Genomic DNA, 23,094 nt, shown 5'->3' on the forward strand with positions numbered 1-23,094 from the left:
TAATTTCTAACAGGCCTTTGTCCTTAATAAGTGAAAGTGACAGGTTCCTCTTTGAACTCCTTGTTTGATATTTAATGTGTTTTGCTCCTCTGATGTGACTTCATAGAGGTTGATAGTTCACAGCTTACCATTTCCAATTTCAGAGAGAAGGTCTGTGTGACTGTGAGTGTGTGTATCTGTGCCTGTCCATCACCTTCTCTCTCAGATGCTGGTCTGAAGGTCCCCATTGAGCAGAGTACTTTGGGTCTCCGTGGGATCGTTCATCATGCGAGACTTGTCCTGCCGGCTGTCACTGCGCTCGATCTCGTCCAGCCCGCCCACCTTCTTCAGGCACAGAACATTCTGGAAGCTCTTCTTGAAGTTCTCCGACAGGAAGGCGTAGAGGATGGGGTTGGCGCAGCTGTTGGCGTAGCCCAGCACCACCACGAAAGCAAAGGTGCTCCTCAGGACGGGCGTGGTGCTGAGGGTGCCCGTCACCGACGTGACGTTGAAGACGTAGAACGGCAGCCAGCAGAAGACGAACACGGCCACCACGATGGACACCATGCGGGTGACCTTCCGCTCCGAGCGCTTCCTCTTGGTGGAGCTGACGCGGAGGCCTGAGGACTTCACCTTGATGTAGAGAGGAAACGAACAGTTTGAACATTTCATATCACGATTATAGTGACCAAAATGATCGCGGTTATCAGTATTATCACGGTATTGTTCAAATGTGCTGAAAATGTTCAAAAAGCCCAAGTTTCATAATGAAAACTGATACACTCGATACCCGTCAGGAATTTGATCACAGTTTATCATTAAACTGCTATTGGCTTCATCCCTACCTTGATGATGATGAGCAGGTAGCAGAGACAGATCACCATGAGGGGCAGGAAGAAGCCCAGGATGAAGGTGTAGAACATGAAGGCGGTGTAGTACGCCTCCTCAGGCTCGGGCCACACGATGGTGCAGAAGCCGCCGTCGTGCTTCACGATCACGCCGCTGTAGATGACGACGGGCAGGTTGACCAGCAGCGACACGCCCCACACCGCCAAGTTGACGGTCTTGGCCATGCGCGGCTTGCGCCACCTGGTAGACTTGATGGGGTGCACCACGGCCAGGTAGCGGTCCACGCTCATGACCGTCAGGCAGAAGATGGAGGTGAACTGGTTGAGGGAGTCCAGGGTCATGACCACGCGGCAGAGCACGGGACCGAATGGCCAGTGCACCAGCGCCAACTGGATGGCGATGAAGGGCAGGCCCAGCATGAAGAGCACGTCGGCCACGGCCAGGTTGAGGATGTAGATGTTGGTGACGGTCTTCATCTTGGCGTAGCGCAGGATGACATAGATGACCAGGGAGTTCCCGCAGAGGCCCACGGCACACACCAGGAAGTACAGGCAGGTGATGACCGCCGTGCTGGTCCTGTTGAAGCTGTGGTCGGTGTAGTTCCCGCCCACGCTCGACTCGTTGGCCTGCACGAAGCCGTCGTACATGAGGGGCTCCGACAGGTTTGGGGGCAACGATGGGAAGATCCAGGAGTCCATGATGCCTCAGTGTCTCAGTCTCGGGCCACTCAAAAACATGGATTATGGCATCTCACCTGCACACATGGAATATGTCAGTATAGCACAATGTGAAGTACTTCTCAAAACCCACGTGAGTTACCCTTATAATGCTGCCACTTATGGCGGCTTAACTGACTTGAGAATAAGAACACCTTAAACAAAAAACTCTCCAGTCAATATTGACTGGAACAGTGGTTCTCAAACTTTTTCACTTGAAGGACCACTAAACTGAGACAAATTAGACCATGGACCCCCATTTGATCAGATTTAGTCCCATGCAGAGTCCCCCATCTGATCAGATTTCTGCTTTTAGATGTTTTAGTACAAAACGTGTATGAAACCCATGACCAAAATAGTCATGCACTCTGCCATTGTGTTAATTAGGATGGAATTATAGTGAAATATAGTAAATGATTCCCCACTTTGCTGGGGACCCCCTGGAGCATCCTCAATTAAGGGCCTCTTGGGGTCCCCGGACCCCACCTTGAGAACCACTGTTGTGGAAGACTGAGCTCCATGGTCAACATATTGGATTGGATCTCCCCTCCTTCCTCTGTTGAGCTCAGAGAGCGCTCACACACAGATATTAGTGTGTTGATTCAATTGATCTGAATGTCATGAGTGTCCATCACATGGACTTTGGCAATGAAAACATGCTCACGGCTGACGAGATAGAACTCCAGCAACCTGAGCATCAAGCTTTTCTTTTGAATATATTTACTCATGGCCTTTCGCAACATGGGAACACTCTTTTATAATCCTCATGGCCAGTGGTTATGTGGGAGATTCAATATTATATATATATATTTAATGAGCCATTGACCGTGTTTCTTGAGAACACACTAGAGTGATGGTGTGTGTGTGTGATGATTGATGCAGAGCTCCTCACCCACTCCAGATTTGACTATATCACAGCTTAAACAGTGCGTTGTACCTGCGGCCAGAGCTTGGTCAGATCTTGTAAAAGCACACGGACTGCTACCTAGGGAAATCAGTCTGCACACCCTGCAGTCATAAAGTCCACCCCGGGGGTGATGCCTGCACTTCGTACTCTGCTAAGTCAACAGCAGCCGTAGGTTACCCTGAACTCTCTGCTCTCACAAAACTCTTATTTATGAGGGGGTGGGCATGGGGCGTGTGGGCATGGGGGGGGGGGGGCATGGGTGTAAATTAATCCCAGTCTAAGTGATTGAATCACACCATCGCCAATCAGCGAGCCGTGACAGAGAGATTGAAGTGCTTGTCATTGCCGACGCACTGTGAGAGACGGCCTTGCCACCTTATTATGATGCCAATATTATAAGAGGTTTTATTGTGCTGATCTATCATTTGTTCCATGGCAGCAGGGTGAGATGAACGCTGCCTGGAGTTAACTGTCCTTTTTCTTTTTTCTTTTATAGGTGACCAAATATGAGCGATGGAGATGTTTGGATTGACTGAAAACAAAACAGTGGCCCAATGTATGTTTTGTGTGCCAGGTAGATGGCTATAGAATCACTCATAATGCTTGGGATCACATTGGAAGATATATTTTTTTTTTTGTTTGTCTAGTTGCATGGAATGTAAGATAAGCAAGCATAATGGTCAGTTATGCCTATGGAAACATGAAACAATGTCCTCTTTGCAGTTCTCCAAATGCACATCAGTGTGGCGCTGCTGAAGTCAACAGTGTGCGCAAATGGACTATCACCAATCACTAATGTGTGCACTGATATGGGCTATATACACTTTATCATGTGGTTGCAATGCACACATATGATGATTGTGCCACCTGTTAAATTATTTAATTAAGGCACATTGATTAAATGAGTTTGTACATTGTACACAGGCTACCGTGCAACAGGTTTTCTTTCAGTAATACTATAGTGCCAAGAAGCATTTGCTGAGCCAAAGTGAAAATGTGTTGTTGCCATCAGAACAATGGTGGAGTGCAATCTCCTAAATTGGTAGCCTACTGTGCCACCACTCTTATTTTTTTCTGTTGGTGCTTTTCTCCTCAGGTCCACGAATAAAGCTTCTAACTTTTCCATTAAACGACTAAAAGGCAGTAGATGAGATATTCATACAATTCATAAGCATGCAAATCCAGCTTGAATGGGAACTAATGTGGGAAGGAGATCAGCAAACTAAGAATGCACGCACACGCGCACACACACGCGCGCACACACACACACACACACACACACACACACACACACACACACACACACACACACACACACACACACACACACACACACACACACACACACACCATAGCTAAGGTTCATTAACCCTATGTAGGCCTACATAACCTGTAATATAGGCCTGGTTTGTGGTAAGCCTGTTAAGTCACACTCATTTGTTTTTCAATAAACCTGCAAAGGAAACACCTGCCACAGAGTAAAGATTAAGATATAGGCTACTAAGAAAGATGAAATAATGAGGAAATGCAGCAATAATTAGGGTAAGTTGTTTACATTTACACTTGGTTAATTTTCTCACATCAATTAACTTAATTTAGTTAATGACAGTAGCCTGGTGAGTGGTGATGCGTTTACATGTTCTTATGTGCCATAGCATGCTGTGCACATAATGTGACAATTTGCACATTATGTGCATCATGATGCAGTCAAGAAAACATAGTTGGCTTACCTGTTTGATGCAATCTCTCTATTGGGAGGGGGCGGGGGGACGAAAAACAAAAGTAAGTGATCATGAAAAATAATCTCCGCTATGAAATAGCCTATAGAGTTAGTTAGTTACAGTCGCATCGGAGTGTGAAAGCTCTCTGAGTTGACTGTCCCACCACGACCAATCGTCTATGACGCCCCATAATGTGCAGCAATATTTACAGGAGCGAATGACCCCATAGAGATCAGACAAGTCAAAAACAACAGCAACGCAAACGCGACTTGCTTGGCTGTGAACAGCTCCGCTGCGCTTGTGGTGAGAAGCGCGCAGTGAATGCCTCCAGTTGGAGAGCCGGAGAGGAGACGCGCGCATCCACAGGGCGCGCACGCACGCACACGCATAAACACACAAACACACACGCACACGCATAAACACACGCACACACACGCACGCACGCACACGCGCGCGCGCGCACGCACGCACACACACACACACACACACACACACACACACACACACACACACACACACACACACACACACACACACACACACACACATGCATAACACACACACACACACACACACACACACACACACACACACACACACACACACACACTCCTCTGGGCACAGAGGCTCTCTCCTCTGCTATTGGCGCTCTATGCTATCCGATTTCCAGCAGTGAACAGATGGGGCGACAGTTTTGTGATCCGTCACACCACTTCATTTGAATAAAGGCCTGTGAATAATGTTCCATCTTTAGGAGCCTGATGACTGACGCACACACATGACGACAGTGTCAGTGATATTCTTTCACATTGTTTGATTGTTTGAACGTCTTGATATAGGTGCAAAGCACGTTCACAAACATATGGGGTTAACTCAACAGGACTATTGACATAATTATTGGAAAGTACACAGCCATTAAATTGCCAATCTACAAACACATGGCTTCTTCTTGTCAGTTGTTGGTTCAGCCCGGGGCATGTGTGATCCATGCATGCGTGTGTGTGTGTGTGTGTGTGTGTGTGTGTGTGTGTGTGTGTGTGTGTGTGTGTGTGTGTGTGTGTGTGTGTGTGTGTGTGTGTGTGTGTGTGTGTGTGTGTGTGTGTGTGTGTGTGTGTGTGTGTGTGTGGCTATAGATATTAATTGGAGTGGTTATTAATTGGGCTGGAGTTTTCTGAACCTGCCTATAATAAATTCCACTGCCCCCCCCAGAGGGCCATACTGACATACAGTAAATAAGTGAAGGGCCACACATTGGACATCATACTTGCCAACACCTGATTTTCGTGGGAGTTTCCCTATTTTTGAATCCTCTCTCCCATTGTTATTGGTAATTTCTCGTTACTTTTAGAGTCTGATATATATTTACTTTGTTTGTTTGTTTGTTTGTTTGTTTTCTTCCCGAAAACTAACTGTAGGAAGTTTTAGTGAACTTTGGTTCACTAAAATGAACCAAACGATATTGGCCATCATCCTCTCACTCCCACTGACAGCTGCCTGCATGGATTTGACGTGTAACCTATCACGTGCATTGTTTATCAACGTCGAGTGTGCATGCGCGAGAGTGAGTAGGCGCTAATGGGACGGCGCCGCGCAGCGGCATTAGCGAAACTAGCACGATAGCATCGCCAAGAGGCATTCAGAAATCTGTTTGAGTTTTTCCAAAAGCAAGCAGGATAAAAGTGGCGACGTGACGTGTACCTCTGTGGCCATGGCCTCGACAGACCGCGAACCCTGACAAGCTTCAAACAAGTGTTGCTAGCTCCACCACCGACCGGGGGTGGGCTAGGCTAGGCTAGGCTACCTGGCTACAAACGGAAAAGCACGAGTCCAGTCACAACAGCATCAGCTGGAAGATCTTTCTCAACACTTCAACACACCTGTTTTCAACTACGACACCACGGAGAAGGCAGCGACGTCCTGGCAGAAGTGGACATTACTGCTGCTGACGCAATGGAATTTTGTCCAGCAAAAGAGCAACGCAGACTGGTCTTCAGGGAGTTCAACAAGCAATACTACGGTAAGTCCAGCTGCTCTTGTCTCAAGGGGGACATTTCCCTATGTTCACAGGGTTCAATGTTCCCAGGGTGGTTCAATGTTCCCACTTCCCAGGGTATGTATGACATTGTTACCCCAGCCCAGTTCAATATTCTGTTAAAAATATTTCACAAGTAGCCTATGATCTTTTTTAAACCAGGCTTGAGACTTCTAAACTGCTGTAGCCTACTACAAACACAACAACACCAATGTTCTCTGTGAGTCAGATTTTACCCTACTTTTCCAATTATTTGGTTTGATGAGATTTTTCAACAGCAAGGTAAATGTGACCTTTGGACCACAAAATTAAAAACAAGAAGCAAATACTAGATTTTATGGTTATGAATGAATAACAAAGTGAACCACTACACGTGTAAAAATAATTATTTTTGAGTGTTTTGTGATGAATAATTCAACAAAATGCAAATTTGACCCGCAAATGCAAAAGGTCCCGCTTTCTAGCACAATATGAAGGATAAGTAAAAGCTTTTGTGTTATCAGGTACTCATTTTCCAGGGCCCTACTACAGTATGTTCACCTCCATGTAATCTTCCCTGAACATGCCCACCTGACAGCGAGGAGTTTCAGCGGATGTAGTGTGTGGGAGGTGCCCCCCGACCGACCAGATGAGGCGCTAGTGCAGCGACCAGGACACATACCCCACCGCCTTCCCACCCTCAGACACGGCCAATTGTGTCTGTAGGAACGTCTGACCAAGCCGGAAGTACAGCTGCTGGGAATTGAACGCGGGTCTCTGCGGTGGTGGTAGGTGAGTGCTTTTACTTCTACACTACCAGATGCCCTTACCAAACACCATTCTGATTTTCTGATAGGAGTCAATAATATCTATAATAATGTTTGTGCTTATTTTTGTTCCAAATCAATTACTGTAGATTCTTAGCCTGACTCAATTGTCAACTCTTTACACTAATTTCCACCTTCTAGTCTCAGAGTCTCATGTTTTGTCCGTGAGAGTCACACAATTTAGCCTCTTAACACGGTCACACGCCACACCTCCTCTTTCACACACCTCCTCTTTCACACGGACAGAATCACAAATTGCCTTCTCTCTCTCTCTCTCTCTCTCTCTCTCTCTCTCGCGTTCATGCAGGCGTGCCGCGTGTCACCTCTCCTCTCCTCTCCCCTCCTCTCCTCTTCTCCCCTCCTCCCCCTCTCCTCTCCTCTCCTCCCCTCCCCTCTCCTCCCCTCCTCTCCTCTCCTCTCCTCCTATCCTCTCCTCTTCTGTGTGTGAATAGATATGGCAGACTGATTTTGCCTTTTGTTTGTTTTTGATCTCGCCTTTACTGTTTTCTTGATGGTCTCTATCTTGCTTGGTTATCTCTGTTCATGTGCCGCTTCGCTTGGCTGGGTTGGTTTTTATAATCTCAGTTGTTTCAGGCCCGCATTGAGTGTGTTTTATGGTGGAGTGTTTCAATAAAGGGTTTAAAAAAAAAATCAATTCTCCTCTCCTCCCCACTCCTCTCTGTCTCCAAACTCCCCTGAAACCACAGCTCACATGAACTTCACCTCGCTCTTCTTCCCTTCGCCATAATCTGTTCTAATTTATTTGGGGGAGAAGACGGCGCGAGAACAGAACAGAGCTGTTCATGCGACCGAGGAGAAGGCACGCTCCAGGCTGCTGGCAGATGCTAATACTGAGAGGAAATGAATGAGTAGGCATTGTAATTGGCATGTCGCTATGGACTGGAAGGGCGATTTCCTGCAATACTGACTTTTATGATGCCTAGGGCTGGGTATCGCCACCGACTTCCCGATACGATACGATTCCGATACACAAGGTCCCAAGTCGATACGATTTACGATACGATACGATATCGATATTTTAGTTACAATACCAGTTTTGCTTTGATAATGGAAGAGATTCTCAAAGAACTAATGCTGTAAATTGTACAAGGAACCCTCTAACCTGGTACATTATTAAAAAATATAAATATTTACATAAGAATTGACCATAAAGCAAGCAGTTACATCATGTAATTCTTTTTTATTTAAACATGACCAACATAGTCATTCAACATCTTATCTTTCTTTACAGTCTTCTGTCTCTTTGTTTACAGTCTTATGTGAGAAGACAAACAAATTTAGATTTCCACTATACAACAGAATCATTGAACAGCAGCAGGTTGTAAACAGTGTTTCATAAAGTATACATGCTTTGTAAATAAAATAAAATAAAATAAAATAAAATAAAATACAGCTCATGAACATTTCCAGTTCACAAACATTATAGTGCAAACAGATTTGAGGTCTGTACATCTGGCTCATGGTGCATGCATGCACAATGCACATGTAGCCTACAGTATTTATGTTTTTGTTTCAACTACAAACATAAATAAACGTCAACTTGAAACTATGTTTTAATTACCACACACAGCCTATAATATTATAGCCTATGTTTTTTTTTTTTTTTTTATTTTTTTTTTTTTTTTTGTCAAATGCATTTTAACACATTGACTGCCAGACGTTTTTTTTTGCTGTAGGTAGCTTCTGCCAAGCCGTTTTTTGAGGATTATGGCTCATTTTATAAGAGCCGAGGATTCGTTTCAGCTTGGAGTTTGTGAACATACAATATCTCAAAAGTACTAATAGAATGTGTACTTTCTCTGTCTAAAAGAGTTAGTTTGTAGAGTTAGTAGTTATGTAAGCATTAGCAGTTGAATACAGCATGGTTTTAGCGTGAAAAAGAATATTCAGAGATAAACGGCTTTTTGTGAAATTGGATGGAACGGTCACTTTAACCATTCATTTTTGGCTCTCTCTCTCTCTCTCTCCCTCCCCCTCTCGCTCTCTCTCTCTCTCTCCCTCCCTCTCGCTCTCCCTCCCTCTCTCTCTCTCTCTCTCTCTCTCTCTCTCTCCCTCCCTCCCTCTCGAGTTGCTTCAACTCCGCCCTCCGTGGGCGGACAAGCTTGTCACCAGTCAGTGCTTTGCTGCTCTCCTGTGCCTGCATGTCTGGGCCGCTGTTTGAGGAAGTCGGGATGGACTCGCTCGTTTGGAGTTTTGGTTGAGAGAAGCTTTTGCGATTCTGGTCATATTTATGCTGCGTGTTTCAAAGTGTGTTCCTCCACCTGTAATCTATCACCCGATCATAGTAGATCGGCTGAATCTATTATGTAAATTTGCAATCCCGCATCGCCAGCAATCAGCGCGAAAAGGAGAATGGCTGGGCTGAGAATGGCTTGACAAGTTAAAAAAATGCTTTCCTTTCTCTAGCCAGGAGAGCACTGTTGCCACTTAGTGGGTCGGTGGAATGGGTTGTAAACGTTCGGTGGCTCCAATAATTATATAAGAGATGTAAAAGGCTTAGATGCACAACCCACCGTCAAAAAAAAAAAATCGATGCCAAAAACGTGTAAACACGTTGTTGGCAGGGAACAGCTGGATTCTGAAAACGTGTTCATACGTTGTTGGCAGTGAATGTGTTAAAAGATCGATACTGGGATTTATGTATCGATACTTGTTCCTTCACATGAATATCGATTCAATATCGATATATCGATTTTTTTTTAACCCAGCCCTAATGATGCCACTTTGTTGTGAAAGTCTGGTAAATGGAGCGGTATGCGCTGTACTATGCGTACGTAATACGCATGGGTTCTTTGATCTCGTTCTGCTCAGCATGGCCATGTTATAAACAGACATTTTAGTAAACAGATTCTTTAGTATGAAAAGTTAAGTTCATCAAATTAATTTAATCTCATACCGTGTCTAGAAAACTTGTGGAGTCTTGTTTATTCATCATTATTTTTGCAGTTAAGACTCAACCGTTTTGGCTCGTTGAACCAGATGACAGACAACAACCAAGTGAACCAACATGATAGATAGCCTTTTGCACGATTTGATCAATATAAATTACCTCCATATGCCGCTTGTAATTAAACAGCCTACAAAGTGTTGCAGTTCAGTAGGCTATTCACTTCTGTAGCCTCATTAAAATCCCCATCCAAAATGACTTTGGCCCATCCAAAATGTAAATCGTGGCGCTGCTGTGGCTGTGTTGTTGTGAAAGAAATCTTCTTACTTAGATATTCTACCAATTATGTTGTTCGTTTAGCATAACAGACGGTCCTGGTTAATTGACTCACAGTTTGAATAACGTTACTTTGTAGACAAACCCTCCAGGGGCGTGTAGTGTATTTTGTCCAGGGGGGCTAGACCACGAGTAGGGTTGGGTTAGTGTCCTCTAGAGAGAGAGTGGTGCCAGCGGAGGACCAAAATGCAAGACTCATTAGCCAATGAACAGCCAGGAATGGGTCTCGCGCTACTTTTGCATGCTAAAATAAAGCTGATAATGTACAATTTGATTCAAGGGGGGAAAAACCCTTTCAGAGTACAACACAAACTGTCTATTTTGCTGCAACTTGACACTGCTGCTTAATCCAGGACCTTACTTCCTGGAACTCTTGAGAGTAAAAAACTGGTCCATTGGAGTGAATGGAGATTCTCAAGTTCACAAGTTCAAGTTTATTTCGCCATTTGCATTAAAATTAGCATCAAAATGCATTGGAATTTCTTGTTCACAAGCCACACACAAAATATAAGAGCAGCACACATAGGACAGTACAAAAAAAAGAACAGGGTAAAACATGGGTACAGTCAGCATGTCGGCTCAGTGCAACGGTTGTAAAATGAATATAATCAGATCAAATAGATGTCGGGACTCTTCTATCTACATGGCTCTGGGTTGGGTGATTGAAATCAATATCATGATAATCATAAGGAAATCATAAGAAAATTAGCAAATATTGATGGTTAAGACCAATAATGACATCACAACAGTCTAATCCTGTTAATTTCTATAAGGGGAACCTCCCCAGGTGAATTCCATTTTCCCTCACCAATCATCAGAGACTTGCATTTGATGTTAGTTACTCCAGTCGGGAGAACGTAAAACAAAACATCTCACCTTTGAATAAATGCCGTCCAAGCAGTGTGTCCTTCGGATGTCAAAGTAATTGGTACTTTTAATATATTTAAATTAGCATTGATAAAAGACTGAAATGCTATAACAGAAGTGGAGTATTGGCCAGAATGACATGAACATTTTCATGTCATTCTGGCCAATACTCCACTTCTGTTATAGCATTTCAGTCTGGAATAATGGAATATCTTTCAATAATCTATGATTTAGCTGCTAAATTGTCAAATACCGCCGTCTGCTCGCTACCCAGGCACTTATGTATGTACTTAACCTAACTAACTATCCGGTGTGCACAACATTGTCAGACTAAACTCCGGCTGACACCCCAAAAACCTACAATCCGCTCCAGAAAAATGTATATTGTTTGTTTATTAACTGGCCCCTGGCCTTCTATCATTTCACAAAAGTGGCCCCCGGGCAAAGCAAGTTGAGTATCCCTGCTGTACATGGTGGGACCCTGGGAGAGCAAGTATGTAGGACTGGGGAACATACTGTAGGACCCTTTGTCCTATTCCTATTAGGTGCCATATAAATATGGAGAACATTGAACCCGGGGAACGTTTGACCCTGGGAACAGTGAAGTTGAACCTTGGGAACATTGAACCCTACATGCTTCCGTCTCATGTGTGTGGATGCGTGCGGCTCTGCACACCCTGCCTGATGATAATGATGAACATGATGATGTTGATTTAGACTTGTGGCAGGATGTGTTATGTGGACTGGATGTTTGCTGTTCAGTTTATGTCTAAATAGGCTTGGCCTGTTTTGTGTGAATTTTAGTATTGGATGAGAGCAGATGGGTTAATCTGAGCGTGTGTATTTCAACATGTGCGTGCATCTTCATCGTGCCTGTATGTGGCGCTGTGTGTCACTAAAAGGTGTTCTGTAATACTCATACTGTACATCAGGAAATAGCTTAGGGCTGTTTCAATAGCCCCCCACCCCCCCACCCCCCACCTCCTCAGCGTGCCTTGAAACAACCCTCCTGGATGACTGGATAGTGTCAGCATCAAAACTGGCTTTCTGCTGCTTCAAGGTTTGTTGTGACATTGGAACATTGAATGACTTGGTCACGGGGGAGACTTGGAGGTTGCTCTCAGATTGATTTCACTGCGGTTATCTGTCAAAACACTACCCCGCTTTGGGGTTCTTTCATCACAAAATGGGGAACATCAAAGTGAGGAATGTGAAGGCTATTTTTCATGTGTGACATGTGACATTACACCATTTGGGCTATGATTCCATTATAGATGGTTTTAACTTGACAACAAAAACATTCTAAATTGAACCCCAGCTCACTTCCTGTTGCAGTGTTTGGACAGAAAAGAAAAGAAAAAGATTAATGTGGAGGACTGACCATTCCATGAAAACAGTCTATAGCTTTGTCTTCAGACTGATTTTGTCTTCAGTTTTTGTGCAACACTACCCTAAGTTTACCTAACAATAGAATATTGCAGGAATGAGTACAGAATATCTGGATGTTAGCACTTCCAACTCTTAGGTGTAAAAGTCAATGAGATTTTTATGGAGATTTCGGTTAAATGCATCAAATAAGGTCTCTGTGGTTAACAAAAGTTTATGAAACAGTAAAGTTTGTGTTCAGCTGCGTAATCTTCACAAATGAGGACCACTTTTATGATTTTCGAAGTGTAAATGCGTTTTTTTTAAAACACGATTTTCAGAAAATGCTTCAAAAGTCATAAAAGTGGTCCTCATTTGTGAAGATTATCTTGCGGAACACAAACCTCTGTTTCACAAACTTTCACAGACCTTATTTCATGCATTTGACCGAAATTAACATACAAATATCGCATTGACTTTTACACCTAAGAACCAGGAAGTGCAGGGACTTCTGGGTAAGCCTACAAAAATATGTCATCCCTGCGGTACTCTGCTCCTTTTTTGTATCTTTTTCATGTAAAAGACACAACATAGCCTACAGGTACTGCATGTGCTAATCCATGGACATGGACTAGTCACATGACACTGACTCATGAGTCATGACTGTTATGCTCATGGGATGTTTGTGTATGACTGTGCAAAGTTTCAGCCAATTGGATATTTGCATTTCCAAGCGAGAGAAAATAAAATAATCATTTGGTTTGGTTTCCACTCGTCTCTGAACATCGTCTCCCATGAGAAATGGCTGCACTGCTGAAACAATGGCTGTGTGAGTCAGAGAACCATTAAAAGTAGCCTATTATTTACCTTGTTGGACCATGACATTTAAGAACCTCAATCATGAAAATAGCCGATAAAAACAGTAATAACCTTGTGCCAAAGACTTAAAACTGCGTTACAAACCCACATTATAACTTGAAGAGTGGCTAATTTGGAAAAAGATCCTCAAATTAGTATTCAAGTCTAGTCGGTATACAGAAGGAGGTAGTTAGGCTCTAGTGTAGTACTTTGATGCATCTATAACAATTTCAAGGTATTACATTTTCCTTAGTCATCTTCAGCCGGTTCAAGTTCAGGTTAACTGCTGAACTGAAAAGACTGTTAGTAGCCCGGGATTCTTTTTTAATTTATTTATTTAAGATTTATTTGGCAGGGACAGTAGCTACACATCAATCAATGTTTTAGTTCACACTTCAATGTAAATGTGTCAGAGGTAGCCAAGAGGCTAATTTACATCTGTAGCCCCCGGGCAAGTCAATAACATAACAATTACAATAGCGTAAAAAAAAAAAAAAGTATTATGTTAGGAAACATTAACAGATTTAGTACAGCAGCGTTAAAAAGAAGCAGTAAATGCAATGTCCACGCTTGAATAAATGGAGGTGGTACGGTACACACTGACACAGGAACTGAGATTTACAGCTCTGGTGTTGTCTGAGCCTTCGAGTCCAAGGGTAATGCAGGTCCTTACATTTGTAGGCAGTGTTCCAGCGCTGCGTGGCTCGGACAGAGAAGACTGAACGTCCAAAACGATTGTGTCCAGATGAATTGGCTTGGTGAAAAAAAGAAGAGGATAGAAAAGATAAATGAGCTCATTGTGCTGTCTTCACTCTTCCAAATGGTCACCTTAAATCACTCGGGGGAGGCAGTAGAGTCGAACATCGACCCACGGTTTGTCTAATGGCCTGTGCATGCTGCCAACCAACCAATTCCCATGTGAGCCATGTTTTAAAGCAGCAGATGTGCTCACAGGTTCAGCTGAGGTCCCAGCGCTGCACGGCTGCTGCCCATGAACAGGCTTTTCCCTGCCTAACTAACTCAAAGGTGCGCCACATTTGTTGAAAAGTGAAATGGTTGAAAACTCTTAACGGTGCGCACATGCCACGCATGCCCACAAACCATCACCGTGTACGCACGTTCTCCAGCCTTTGCCACCTTTGTCTCAACAAAATCCAGGGAAAACCCTGAACAACGAGATGAAGAAATACAGACTGTTTGGAGTGTCTTTAGTGATGATCACTTAAAAACTACAGACCCGTCACTCTGACCTGTGGTCATGAAGTCCTTCGAATGCCTTGTTCTGTCCTACCTCAAATCTATCCACCACTTCCTGGGGTCCATCATCAGCCGGGACCTGAAATGGGAGCTGAACATCAGAGCTCTCACCAAGAAGGCACAGCAGAGAGGATGCATTTCCTCCTGCGGCAGCTGAAGAAATTCAAAGTGCCAAAGGCAACAATGGTGCTCTTCTACAACGCCACCGCCGAGTCCACCTCCTCCACCTCCTCCATCATCGTCTGGTATGCAGCATCCGCTGTGCTGAAAAGGTGATGGGATGCAGCCTGCCATCCCTTCAGGACAGAAAATAGCAACACTTTATTCTGGCATTTGGGTTGCTTTATAATCGGGAAATGTAACCATCCCATGTTCAGGGTTTTGACTGTTTCCAAAAATAATTGATTTCACTGGACAAATGTGTTGGTTTTCTTTATAGCTCCATGGTCATGTTTCAGTAAACTGTTTAATGCATTCCACGGACCTGCAGGGTGGCTGGCTGGTGCTCTCGCATCTGCTGTCCCCAGAGCTGGCAAGCGGACTCATATCGCTATGTTCAAATAGTGGCAAATAACCAACCCAAAACTTACAAAAATGTGTGAATATCTTCCTTTAATGTAGATACAAAGAACCGATGGATTGGATTGTTGAAACACACATTTCAAAACTTGTTATTTACAAAGATGTGTTTCTCTGGGTCTCTCTCTCCCCTTCTCTCAAGGCTTCTCCCCGCTCGCGCTGCACTGGGACAGCCTCAGGCAGACAGCCTGCCTTGGCTGACAGTTGCGCTGGGAGTGGGGAGGTCCTCTGGATGTCCCCGGTGCAAATAGCGATGTGATTTATTTTCTGAAATGCTGTCACAAACAAATTCCACAACATCCACAGTCCTTTTTATCTGCACTAAACTCAGATATTCACATTAGTTTGTAACTTTTGGTTGATTTTTGGTTGAGTATTGGCGATTTCTCTCCTCGCCCTCGCTTTGGAGTGTGGTCCTGGAAAATCTCCGCTATCTCCGAGGGTCAGATAGCCCTCGCACTTCACCCTAGCTCTGATGCCAAACAGAATCGGGACAGCCTAACCCTACCATGAGAACGCACAAAACGGATGGTTAAGGGCTAAGTGGGTGGGGCAAGGGGTGGATTGGGATTGGGCCCATTATATGTCACTTTAAAGGACTGCACTCTAAATTTTTGTGATTGTTTTCGACATAGCTTTTGTGTGACCGCTATGCTGCATCCTTGCACTAAGATAAATTCTCATTTGTAATCGACTTACTGTGGCTATTAAAGTGATCTTGAATCCAGAAAGTAGGATTTTGTGCTAAGAAGAACAACTCCTTGTGTTCATTGAATCATTGAACCATTATGCTGTGAATGATTAGTAAACAGAAGTGAGCAGAGAGATCGACCGGCTTTTGGTTAATTGGAATAAAATGAAGAATGAATGAAGAGTAGGTTATGAAACTCTTTGTTCCAGTATCCTGAATTATTAAATATTTCAAGGCGTAAACAGACTGCGAGGGAGTGAGCTAGATCCAGGTTTTAAGGGCAGAAGTGATAAAAGACACAGAGCTGCACATCTGTCCTTTTGAATGATCGTGCCGTGCGTCTAGGTTCCCATACTAACTCCCAACTCTCTTCGGGTGATGGCAATTTCTCTCGGCTCCTCTGGGCTTTGTGCATGAATGCTCCATAATACCTGCGGAAAGTATATAGGATTAAGTGCATAATTTATTTCCTCGGCAGCGGGCTGTGTTAAAGTATGCCGTGTGTCCCCTGAGGTTTGGCCAAGCTGCCCAGGATAACAGATGGCGTCTGCTTGGCAATGTGCCACAGGTCCTCCTTTGCTTATGTGTTACTAGCAAAGGCTAATTAGACCATTTGTAGTGGGCTTCTTTGCCGACCACCCACTGGCATGCAGTCTAAATCCAGCACTGCACTAAGCAGTGCAGGAATGTGCTGATGGAAGGTCAGTGTGTGTGTGTGTGTGTGTGTGTGTGTGTGTGTGTGTGTGTGTGTGTGTGTGTGTGTGTGTGTGTGTGTGTGTGTGTGTGTGTGTGTACACAGGATTTGATTACAGTGTGTCAGCTCTATGACAAAAATAAAGTAAAACTAACGTCAGTCCTCAGGCTCTTTCCTCCATCCTCCATCTCCACACACTTCCTTCCAGGCCCCAATGCTTCAAATACAAGGATAAACAACAACAAACACATAAGTAAGCATTCAACATGTTAAAAACACACGCACGCACACACACACACACACACACACACACACACACACACACACACACACAACCTCACACATTTCTACAGTTTTCATCAGCAGACTTGAGAATGCAGATGTGTGAAATATGCATTAATTATGTCAATGATATCTGTTGTGTGTGAGCAGCTGGCAGTCTGTGATATAATGATACCAGCACAGCCTTACGCTACTGTAAATAGCCTACAGAGTAAAAGCTACTGCTGTGACTATATTGACAGTTTGAAGAATGAGTCTGTCTGCAGGAATGTTGCTGAATTAAAACCATATTTTCTTTTACTAAACCTTTCTGTTTCCTCGCAATAAAGCTATTGAGGAAGGCCATCTTTCTTATTTCACTCTCAGAAGGCATTCGACTTTTTCGCTCTGACAAGGTCACAAAACCACAAAACCTTCTGTGAAACACTTCAACCTGCCTTCTCGATTGGGGATGATGGCTACCCACAAATATCTAAGACCCTGTCCAGACCTGGTACTAACATGGGCGAGATTGGATCTTGGGCGATCTGATCTCAGTAAAGTACAGGCCTGAACGCACCCAATGCATATTGAGATCCGATCGCTAACCGATTGCTAAAGCTGTAATGTAATGTAAATGTAATGTAATGATGTAAAGCCAAAGCTCAAGAGTTATGTCCTCACACTGTACGGGCCGACCGTCAAGCATGACCTGAGTGCTCAAACTGTAAAATAGAAAAATAAAAAAATAGAAAATAAAAGTCTATGGTTGGCCCCTGCGGACCATTCTGGCTCTTCTTGACAATAAAGTTTCATTTGAAATCTTCAAGGCAGAAAGGAAGGCTCATATCTCTGTCTCTCTCTCACACACATACATACAAGTCAGCAGCACCAACAAACTGACAAGCTAGAATAACAGAGATAGATCAATCAGAACAAGAAAATAGGCAGCTGAAGCTGAACGGCTTTCTTCCGGTCAACGTTTGTCTCGTTCATATCGGTTGTGATAGGAGGAAATATCAAAGAGGCACGCTGTAGTGTTGCCACAGCTTGACCAACCTGTCAGGTGTATCTATGGTGAGGCGCAGTGAGTGAAAAGCATTGAGAAAAGGCCCTGAGCGGCTTGACCAACCTGTCAGGTGTGTCTATGGTGAGGCGCAGTGAGTGAAAAGCATTGAGAAAAGGCCCTGAGCAGCTTGACCAACCTGTCAGGTGTGTCTATGGTGAGGCACAGGGAGTGAAAAGCATTGAGAAAAGGCCCTGAGCGGCTTGACCAACCTGTCAGGTGTGTCTATGGTGAGGCACAGTGAGTGAAAAGCATTGAGAAAAGGCACTGAGCGGGGAAATCGACTTGTGGCTCTATCTGCTTCAGCTGTGCGAGAGCCTGACGACATGTCTGAAATTCACCCGAGCGTCTGACGGCCACTCGGGAGCAGTTAATCACTCCTCGCTTGCCCCTGTACTCTGCACAGCCAACGACACCAGGAGGAGCTGAAATTGGGTCCGACTCTAAAATGAGTGGTGCTGCAGAAGCGGGCTTAATTCGTACTGTCTCTTTGGCATACCCCTTCTCCATGGTCTGACAAATAAATGGTCTTATGAGCTGAGCTTCTGCATGAGTTGACATACAGTAATGTAACTTGTCAGACACTTAGATCCAGACCATGACGGTCCAGACAATCAGTGTGATTGGCTGTCATTTTTCACTTTGCCCATAGAGCTGAACAGTCACGTGACATCTCTTGCCCCGGAAGTCCCCCCCCCCCCCCCCCCCCTACTTTTAGCCTTTTAGGCATAAAGATTATTGAAAGATATTGCATATTCCAGACTGAAATGTTATAACAGAAGTGGAGTATTCGCCAGAATAACATGAACATTTGGACACTTATTCAGCGGGTATCTTGTATGTTGCGTTCAGGTGCACTGTAGCCTACTTTTTTTTTTTTTTTTTTTACAGTGTATAAAGTAACCGGTAGGTCAGAGGCCAGTAGGTGGAGAAATCGCCGGCTACCGGGGCTTGGGGAACTCCCTGGACGTCACGTGACTGTTCAGCTCTATGGTCTCCGTAGCCAAGCAAACTGGCCTAATGCATGTTTAATGCATTAATGTCTTCTTTTTTGCTAAATTGCTGCTTTGCAAAACGTTACTGAAGAAACCAGCTGTTGCTGTTTTGAGGTCTGAGCTTATTTGTGAGTTGAAGAATACATTTGATGAACTGTGATCCAACATCAGGGACCTATGAGAAAATGAGCTGGAGATTTCCTGGAGGTCTTGTCTTGACAACACATCAAATCATCAGTGTGATAGGCGCTCAAGGAAACATATCTTGCAGACCACAGATTGTCTGCAGTGCACCCTCATGGGAAAGAGAAAGAGGAAAACAGACAAGGTTGCTCATCTTGCTGTGTTCCTTGTGAGTTTTGTTTCTTTCAGATCCTGATATGGGCAGTTGGGCACAACCTTTTCCACAATGGTCCACTAGAATATAATAAGAACTATAATAACTATATGATAATGAAGATAAAGGTGTCCTGCTTCTGAATTCCAATCTCATGAGCAGGTCTTCAGCAGTGGACGGAACAAACAAAGTGTTCTGTGGCGCGTTGATAGCCCATACACTTTGGTCTTTATAGCCGCACATCTGTGCTAGTCTCTTGACAGTCTGGGACATTTACTTCTGTGGCAGCGCAGCGGCAATATTTATTTTCTGAAGTACAATGGGGGAAAAAATCCAAAGTTTTCAGAAAGTCAATTGTAATGAACCAAACTTTCTTATCTGTGGTCAAACAAGCAACTTTGCCTTAAATTGGACAACAGCAACTCGGGAGTTCTGAAAAATGAGGTGCTTGGGTCGTGTACGGTCAATAATATGAATTGTTTGTTTGTCTGTGCCTTCAGAATTCACTTCAGTGTGAGATCCACTGAGCAGCACCCAGTGATTTCACTATACATGCTTCTTCATCTGAAGAGAGTACTATATTTAAACGAGAGCTTGAAAACAAGCAGAACATATTGATTGTCAAAGGGACACAGTTATGATGATTCATCTTCATAGGAAGGAAAGAGTTATCGATTCCCATCTTTGTGGCTGTGTCTGTCTTGGAGACTGACACGTGTAGTATATGTATGTGCCTGTGAGAAAGGTCATGCAGCAAATTAAAGTAAACAGATGAAGCACCCTCCGTCCTGGCTGTGAGGCAATCAATTAGGCAAGTGAACTCAACCTGATTAGCTACTTGGGTAATATACAACGAGTACAATCTTAATTCAGCAGATCTGCCATTTTAACCAGAATATAGCTTTCATTCACTGTCTTGAGACTTTAGGGCTACAATAAGATACAAAAAGAGGCTTATACTGTACATGGATCAACTAAAAGGGCCCTCATTCCATCTCATTCCAATCGTTATTCACCTTATCAATATTTTGAAACAAGCATGCCAATAGCCATTGGCAGTGAGTGATGTCCTGAGTCTAATCAGGATATCTCTCTAGGTTGATTGATGCGTTCTGTCTAAATGTAGCTGATAGTAGTGATATAATACAGCAGACGGCTTTGAGCTCAAGGCTTTATAGCTTTCTAATTACCAAGGTACTGTATGATCAAGCACCTCGTTGGTCCAGGGCCCTGAATTAAGACAAGAGAAACAAATGATCAATGATCAATAGCCTGAGGCAGCTTTGCCATGTTTTCCCTGGACACTATTGGTGCTCACGGCATTCATATAATGAGTCTCTGCTCTGAGAAATGCACGCAAACCAACCTGGTGTGTTGGAAAGCATTGCTGCAGTGCATTAATTAGGACCGAGCAAGAGGATTACCTGTATGTTCATCTAAAGGCCTCAACGGAGCATTTTTCCATTTCTAGTCTTTCCTTTTGGATAAGCAAATTCATCTGAGGTAGCCTGGAGCTGTTTGGATTTGGTGGATGAATATCAAATATAATGGTGCTGAGTCTGAGTCCATACTGATCCAACACCTGCAGCACATGTGTTGCAGACCAAAACTGGTACAGACTCAAACCCAGGTCTTTCTTGAAGTTGCTTGTTACAGTAGCAATTAGTCTCTTGATTGTGATGTCGTACAGGTACGGTACCTTTTCAAAATGGCTGCTTCAAGCTGCCATGGCTATGTTGCTGAAGCTGAAGAATTATGCTTCCCGCATCGGCGAGGACCTCGAGTGTCCGTGCGGAAAAGTGATGTCAAATCAGCAGACACGCCCCTCCGCAAGGCTCCCGTGCGGACGGTTTTCGCCTGGCCGTGCACTGCACACCCCAAATTTTGTAACTACGCGGACGCGGCTGGGCGGACAAAGTGGAGTTTTCAAGACTCGCGCTCACTTCCACGAGCAGAAACTCGCACAGGGTATAAAAGCTCCACACGTTTCCTCGTCAGGATTCCGTGTCTCTCATTTCCGTGCGGCCAGGCCAAAGGTCGTCAAGCTTATTCCCAGCTTAAGGCCTGTTACTCATTATCATCAATGCTAGAAATATCGCACACTCGTTTCTAGTCTTGCGCGCCCCATTCCATTGTAATTCTTCAGGACTAAATTAGCCTAATTCCTAATCTTAATCCATGACAGTGCCATTTCTCTCACATCAGAGGGAAAAGTCAGTTGCTATATACATGTACATGTACGTAGTTGACATTTCTTTCTTGTCTGGAGGCTACAAGTCTCAGTGGATTGAATTCCATCCAAGCTACAGTATTTCACACCATGAATATTATTTGCACCCATTATTCTGTCTGCATGTGATCTATGCAAAGAAATTCCATTATTAATTCTATTTGATATAGTATAGAGTAGACCCCAGGGTACATCACTGATGATACGTCCCAGGTGCATCCATGAGATGTTTTTTCTATATAGTTAGCCTGGCCTGGCCAGTGACTCCTAGGAATAGACTACGTGACAACCAGGAATAGATTGGTGAGCACTGGAGAGACAGTTGACAGCCGGAATGTAGACAGCACCCGTGAGCAGTATGGGTTAGCGCCCCAGCCTGTGTCTTCCGTGAGGAGGAAGCCCAACAAATCCACGAGAGGCCTTTTAGGAGGGCCATTTAAGCCGCAAGTGGAGCCTGCAGTACCACCACGGCCCAAGAAACATCATACCGGAATGAAATGTTGGGAGCGGGGGAGTCTGGTGCAACGCACAGGTCCTGGACCTGGTGAGACGTACAGTAGGAGGAGCCCGGCCAGGGGTCAACCCACAGAGCCCAGTCCCTCCACGTGCCAGAGCCTCCCGGTCCCGGCAGAGTAGTTCCGGAGCAGCGGATTGAGTGGCCCTGTCTTTCCCTAAGAGGGCTGACCGTGGGTAGCTACTGGGACGTAAGTCGGGGCTTGATCAACCCCGGCTGGGTCACCTGGGCGCGGGTGTATGATGTTGCAGTACCCGAAATATCCTATGACCCCAGGGTACATCACTGATGATACGTCCCAGTTGCATCCATGTGATGTTTTTTCTATATAGATGTTTTTATGTCTCATCCATCAAAGACTCATAGCAGTTTGTGTCAAGTGTTTTCCACTCCATTTCTCACCAATGCATTAAAGTTTCTGATGGAAAATCACAAGATGTTTGAACCACTTATTTATACAAAATACCTGGAACACTTAACAAAAGTATGACTATCAAGTACCAAATAAGGAATATGGAACCTTATATATCTATATTCTGACTTGACTTGTAAGTGCTGGTGTTTGCCGATGCAGTTTGTCTGTGTTTGGCATCATTTTTGACTGTGACCCCATTTTGTGCTCATATTTGTTTATTTTTTATGGCATTTCTGTAATTGTGTCCACCTCCTGTAGATGTGACATGGTGGGGGCATGAGCTGTGGTGATTCCATAAGGAAACTTGATGGAGTTCAAATGAAAAATGACCTATCAGTGTGAGATATTGAGGGCATGTCCCTTAGAGCAGATTCCCCACGAGTACAATAACACTAGATCTGCAGGTGGCACAGGTGTGATATACGATACCTAGAGTGGCACATTACTTGAAAAGGTCCTGTTGCTTCATCTCTACGGAGTCAGCATAGCTGGATAATAAATGTGGATTCATAGGATCTACTGGAAGTCAGAGGGCTTGGCAGTAGGGTCGGGTGTAGCGTTGGGTACCGAAATCTGGTACAGCTATGGTTCAGTTCAGTTCAGTTCACTTTATTTATACAGGAAGGGATAAAAATGACATTTCACATGTACATTTAACTGGCCTGACTCAGTTACAAACTGGTTTTCAGCAGGTTCCTGTTCTGCAGTACA

General features: G+C 44.2%; 1 protein-coding gene across 1 annotated transcript; it reads right to left on the reverse strand.

Annotated features, from left to right (window-relative positions):
* Window positions 1-201: 201 nt before the first annotated feature.
* On the reverse strand, window positions 202-1,526 carry LOC310787703 (somatostatin receptor type 2-like; the record flags this gene model as incomplete). Its single annotated transcript, XM_083649186.1, has 2 exons — window positions 202-612; window positions 825-1,526. The coding sequence occupies 2 exons, from the start codon at window positions 1,524-1,526 to the stop codon at window positions 202-204; spliced, it is 1,113 nt and encodes a 370-aa protein (XP_083505312.1).
* Between the last annotated feature and the right edge of the window lie 21,568 nt (window positions 1,527-23,094).

The sequence above is a fragment of the Poromitra crassiceps genome (assembly GCF_964638095.1).
Source record: "Poromitra crassiceps genome assembly, chromosome: 13".
Taxonomy (NCBI): domain Eukaryota; kingdom Metazoa; phylum Chordata; class Actinopteri; order Beryciformes; family Melamphaidae; genus Poromitra; species Poromitra crassiceps.